This window comes from Schistocerca nitens, chromosome 9 (genome assembly GCF_023898315.1).
Source record: "Schistocerca nitens isolate TAMUIC-IGC-003100 chromosome 9, iqSchNite1.1, whole genome shotgun sequence".
In the NCBI taxonomy this organism is placed as follows: Eukaryota; Metazoa; Arthropoda; class Insecta; order Orthoptera; family Acrididae; genus Schistocerca; species Schistocerca nitens.
The window spans coordinates 208,313,576-208,319,575 of record NC_064622.1 but is presented as its reverse complement, the minus strand read 5'-3'; the positions used below and the strand labels follow the sequence as shown (position 1 = coordinate 208,319,575).

Here is a 6,000-nt window from a genome sequence, read left to right as displayed (position 1 = left end):
GAAGCCTTGTCTCCCTCTAGAATGCTCCATTCCCACACTTAAAACACACCCCTTCTTTTAGCCAAGTTGTGCAATAAAGGTCTTTCCTCTCCAATTCAATGCAGTACGTCTTCGTTAGTTATCCATCAAGCATCTGAGCACAGCGTGTTGTATATACGGTAGAAAAGTCTAATTATTGGTAGTCAGATACTTCCCTTAAAAACGTAGATTATTAGTTAGCAACATATGAGTGTAAAGAGTAGCTGTCAAGAAAAAAATTGTGACATGTGATGGGATGCAAAGTTTTCCAATGATAATCAGAACTAAGGAAGGAAATATCCTTGATCAGAACTCTTTGCAAAAACACCTTCATCACGTGTCGACTGTCGTAATTTCAAATATTTCGCGGGTGTTGCTGTTCGTGTTCGTAGTGTCTGCTAGATATTGACAGTTTTGAATATGGTGAGTTATATAAATATATTTTGTGCAGAAAAGTGCATCTAACGTACAGCTTTCGGGAAGTGTGTTGCTAGTTACTTAGTAATACATGCCTCAAGAACTTTTTTACTGTAGACGTTAACAGATATGAATTTGATTACATGTAAAGCATATGAATTCGATTATGCATACAATATTTGTACATTGGTCAGTAGAAGCAACTGTTATATATTGCTTCCAGATGTATTTGTGTGTAAACGAGTGAGAAATTCTGCATTTTCATTAACGACTTATCCTACATTGATGTGATGTCCTTTTGCATATCATCGTAATGATAGATGAGAAATGTATACGTTAGATTTTTAATTTTGTGGTTTTCGTGGTGTGATAGATTGAAAGCAGTGTACGCATATTGCATCAAGCTTTGCTTTTTTCGCCTGTTGTGTCGAGCATCACTTGCCGTAAACTAGGAACTCAGTATCCGAAGTATTGTGGATAAAAATCTTAATTAAATGCATGTAGTTAAAACACACACAATTTCATTTATATGCGTACATGCCAACTGGTCTAGCCTCCCCTATTTAACTTGTCAGATTTTGTTGAAATTCGGGGTAGTAAAGAGTTCAATACTTACCATTGGATGTAATTTCACAATTTTTTTAGCTATTGATATGTAATACTTGAGCAGTTGCACTCAAGTTATGGTCGTCAGAATGGCGTGCACAACACTGATTTTTTTTCTTTGTTATTTTTGATGAAAGAGCCCATTGTATTTGAGGATTATTTCCCTGTGAAACATTTTGCATCATTTGATTTAGTAATTATCTGTAAAAAAAAATTGCGCAATTCGAGGTTGAGTAGCCTGGTTACCTCAGCCACTCAAAGCTGAGTAAAGATTGGTCAGATCCTATAGCTTCCAAATTTCCGTCTTTAATTTTTGTAAACAAAAAGTGATAGGTATAAATGCAAATTACTTCGCTGTTAACAAAACACAGCGCTCTAGACATTACAGTAACATAGTTTCAAAACTAGGCCTATTTAAGGTCAGAAGGGTTCCAAAAACATTCACATCAAATTTTACTTCCTTTTGAAGTCCTGTATCTCAATAGGAACATCTGTTAATGTCAGTTTTAAGCAGCTCCTTTTTTATACAAGAATGTGTAATTTGTTTAAAGTGGGAGCTTTGGGAATAGTCCTTAAATGACAGTAATGCTTGCAGAAATGTATTTGAGAGTCAAGATCTGACTTACAGTGGTATATGAACTTTTTTCAAGACTGTTTCATATTGCTTTCCAAGGTAGACTTGTATTTAAGTTATTGTGTGGATAGAAAATAAAGTTGGTGTGTCATGTCATTCTCCACTCAAACTTTTTTTTTAAAAAAAAAAGCTTTGCATTCCCATTCCCAAAGGCCACACCTATTATCCAGACGTGTTCAGTTATGGATGGGGCACTATACTCAGGCTCCCAAGCATGCAATGGATGGCTTAAGTGAGGAGTTTTAGCCTCTGGTGGGTATCTTACTGGTTCCCAAGCCTGCATGGCCACAACCTGATATGAAAATGATTATTACAACAAATTAAGCTGGTTACCGACTATTGTACAGCAGCATCTAAAAAAACTGCACTGACAACTTTCTGGTAGTGGCGGATACAGTAAGAGTTGTGCCACTATTTCACCAGGTTCCAGGTTTTCTTTCATCACTTTCAGGTATTAAGTTTAGAACTCTGGCACAAAATATTGGGTTGTAATATCTGCAACTCTTCCTGACAATTTGTCAACATATCTTCATTAGAGAGCTGCTGTACTATTAGTGTAACTCAATTATTTTAATCCAGAGTTTAAATTCAGTGATTCCCCAGGATCTACATCCCCACACACTGAAGGAAGGTAAATTTCTACTCATACTTCCCCTGGGCATTTGTCACAGCACTGGAGCATTCTACATTGCAAGTGCTGAAAGACCCACTAAAATTTATGGTCTGTTTTGTCAATGATACTAGATAGTATCGTTCTACATTTTGGTGACTGTTGCACACACAAACTGAATACATCCTGGCAGAGCCAGCAGTGAAACACCATTTTGTTCTATAGAGGGTTGGGGTACACTCTTGTGGTTGGTGGCAGGTCGGGGTGAGGCAGAAGCAACGGGGCACACATTAGGTAATGCTGGGAGGTGAACTTCGGCTCACCTGCCCTGACAGTGTATCATGGAAGTAGGATTGTGGCTGCTATTATGCTTAGCATGACCCAGGCTTTACATGACCTTGCATAGTCAGTGGTCCCAGTCATGCCTGAGCAGTGTTGGGGCTGACACTGCAGACTGGTGTGGCCTGCTGAGTCCCATCTCACAATGGCAAGTAATGAGTGCAGGAGTCCAAGGAGCATGGATGGCTGGCAGCATTTCAGTGGCTTGGTGGGCCACAGTTTGACCTTTGACTCATCAGGCCGCAGCTGGACCCCCGTGGCAGGTAGCTGCATCAGAAAGGAGGCAGAGTGGTGGCAACCATACAGCAAAGGCTGACACTGATGGTTACTGCTTGACAACTCTCCACTTCCACACATGCCCAGCCTGGTCAGACAGCCAGTAGCCTACTTATTCACACCCAAATGGTATTTTTATTGTTTTGCAGCTGCATGCCAAATTGTCCTAGGTTGTGGTAGCTGACCTGCAAGTAGACAGTGATACAGTCAGTAGTGTGGCACAACAGTGGGTCAGCGTATTGCCATAAGTGCCTCACTTTATGGTACCAAGCCCATATGCCTACGCTTGTCCCGTTACCATTCTAACGTAACAAAATTTTGAAAAAGTTATTTCTGCACCAAACTTGTGCATATGACAGTTCCATTATATTGGCCAAGAGTAGGCCTAGCCTCTTCTGCTTCTGAATTTCTTTGCTACCAGTTATGACAGTCTTTCATGTTGTGGAAAAGTTGACAGAATTTGTCATCCTTAAAAAACTGATGACTGGATTCTTAATTACCTCAGAAAGAGCACCCACCTTTTTTATTATCTGGCTATGCCAGAAAGTCTGTGTAATTTTTAACTTTTTGTGTAGGCCTATTCTTTCTGAGACACTGAACTTGCTTCACATCTTGTTGACAGATCAGCTTAGTGAAATCAAAGAAAAAATCTGCGGCTTCGAACATTTATTTAAAATCCTCAACTTTTTCCTTCAATTCTCCAAGCCAATCTGAGAAACCCTCCAGTTTTTGTAACTGTGCAGCTCAGAAGGATTTCAGCCACCAACTGAAAACATTTCTCTCATTGATTTGTCCACATGTCTGAGTTTGTAATTTGCATACTTTTTTGAATCTGGAATGTATACTTCCTGAAACTTCATTGGCGAGGCACCAAAATAAATTGAGCCAGCATTAAATGTTTGTGTACTGGTTTTCATTTAGACATTATCATCACAGCCAGACAAAGATTACAAACAGTCACTAGTTTTCTGTTGACTTTTTTGCCACAGATGGTGCACAACTTCAAGCCAGAATCAACCATATGGTATCTGAAAATATGCAAAACTTATCAACTGTGTGCTGGGTAGTTAGCCTAAAATTTTTTGAAACTTGATCTGGTTTCAGAAGGGAATTGTAATAAGTGTCTTCGAGAAACGTAATCATTGTCAAATGCAAAACCTTGTGATACAGGCATAGTAGTGATTCATCATCAGATTTCAAATTTGTATGAGTTTCCAGAATTGGTTTTTCATAATCATTGAAACTTCAAACAAATTTCGGTTTCCTTTCCAAAGTACAAGGGTGATTTGATAACTCAGATAAAAAAGCAACAAAAAGTGTTTGTTTCATAAACAACACGCCTTACTTCTAGATGTAGTCTCCTCTGAGGGATATACGCCTGGTTGCAGTGATCTTCCTGCTTTTTCATCCCATTGGAAAAATAGATTCTGTCAAATTCTGCTAAGTATTCGTTGACTGCAACTACCACTTCCTCATTTGATGAACATTTCTTCCCAGACAGCCAAAGTTTCAAGTTAGGGCACAGGAAGAAGTCACTTGGTGCTAAGTCTAGTGATTATGGTGGATGAGAAATCAATTCAAATCCCAATTCATACACTTCACCATTGTCATTGCTGATTTGTGGGATGATGTGTTAGCTTGGTGGAAGAGCACGTTTTTGTGTGCCAGCCTTACTCATTTTCCAGCCAGCACAAATTTTAAATGATTCAACTCTGAAGCATAATAGGGTCTAGTTATGGTCCAGCCTATTCTATGTGGCCTGTGAGGATTATGCCATAGGAATCACGTAAAATAGTGGCCATCATCTCACATGTTGACAATATGGTCTTTGCTTTCTTCAGAGCATTTTCCGGCTTTTTAAAGTGTATTGACTCTGATGTGTAATGATGGATCCAAGTTTCAACAACAGTCACAAATCAGCGCAACAGTTTTCCAGATTGTGATTAAACATCTCCAGAAATTGTATTAAAAGGTTATGCTGGATGCGCTTTTGGTCAACTGTGAGCAGTCGCGGCACCCACCTTGCACACAGCTTCTTCGTAGCGAGCTCTCCATGCAGGATATTGTGCACTGCCTGTTTTGAGATGCCTGTAGTCTCAGGAGTCTCTTGAATTTTAATTGGGCAGTCTTGCATTACTATATCACTGATTTTGTCAAGGGTTTCATTTGTGGTGACCTCAGTTGGACGACTGGAGCGCAGTTTGTCTTTGGTGCTTGCCTGACCATGTTTAAATTCATTACAGTAATCCAAAAGTAAATGGAATTCAGTGACGGTGGAGAGTCTGTGTGAACTTCATTGAAATCTGTGCAAAGTAATATTCTAAGTATAGGTCGTCACTTGGGGAAATAAAATCAGTGGGGTTTCTGTTCCTTTTTTTATTGTTTGTTTTTGTAAAAATAATATGTTTTAATTTTTTTCTTGAGAATCTAAAATAAATGACTGAAATTCCAAGGGTCCTGGATAATATACTTCTAACCTAACTGAATCAGTCTTACCGATGACCACTCCTCCTCCCATTTCTTTGCATTTTCTCTGCAACCGTTTTGCTTTAGCTTCACTTCAGTTCTTATTTATTTCAATCCTACGTAACTAATTTTGCTGTATTCCTACAGGTCAGTTCTTTGTATCGATATTTGTTTGCCCATCTTCTGGGCTACAGAACAGAACTTTCCTGTTGTTACACTAAAAGACTTATTAAAGCAGCTGGAAGTTACTGAATGGTCAACCAACATTTCTGTGACTATTTCTATGTTTACTACACACACTATACCGGTGTGTGTGATTCTGGATAGCCTCAAGGAATTCAGTTATTTCTGGTTTTGAACTGGTGTGTCCTTGCTGCTGCCACCTCCATTGTAACCAAAAGGTGTAATGCGGACTGAAGTATCTACACTAATAGAATAGAAATGCTGAAAACACAAACAATTTATTGGACTCACCAAAATGAAAAAAAATGAAAGAACAACCGACTCTATCCAAACTGTGGATCAACACAAATACAAAATAACAAATAATAATAATAAAAAAGACCTGACTCTTCACGGGGAGTGAACATACAGTTCTACAAGGTCAAGAGGTTTGTCAACTATACCAAAAGAT

At 38.8% G+C, this 6,000-nt stretch overlaps 1 protein-coding gene across 2 annotated transcripts in view; it reads left to right on the top strand.

Annotated features, from left to right (window-relative positions):
- Nucleotides 1-245: 245 nt before the first annotated feature.
- LOC126203876 (uncharacterized) overlaps nucleotides 246-6,000 on the top strand; it is a 113,507-nt gene continuing 107,752 nt past the window's right edge. For both annotated transcript variants that reach the window (XR_007540402.1, XM_049938256.1), the window contains exon 1: nucleotides 246-441. Coding sequence is in view for 1 of the 2 variants with exons in the window: in XM_049938256.1 (XP_049794213.1) it covers nucleotides 439-441 (3 nt within the window). In the remaining variant the exon portion in view is untranslated. The remainder of the gene's footprint in view (nucleotides 442-6,000) is intronic.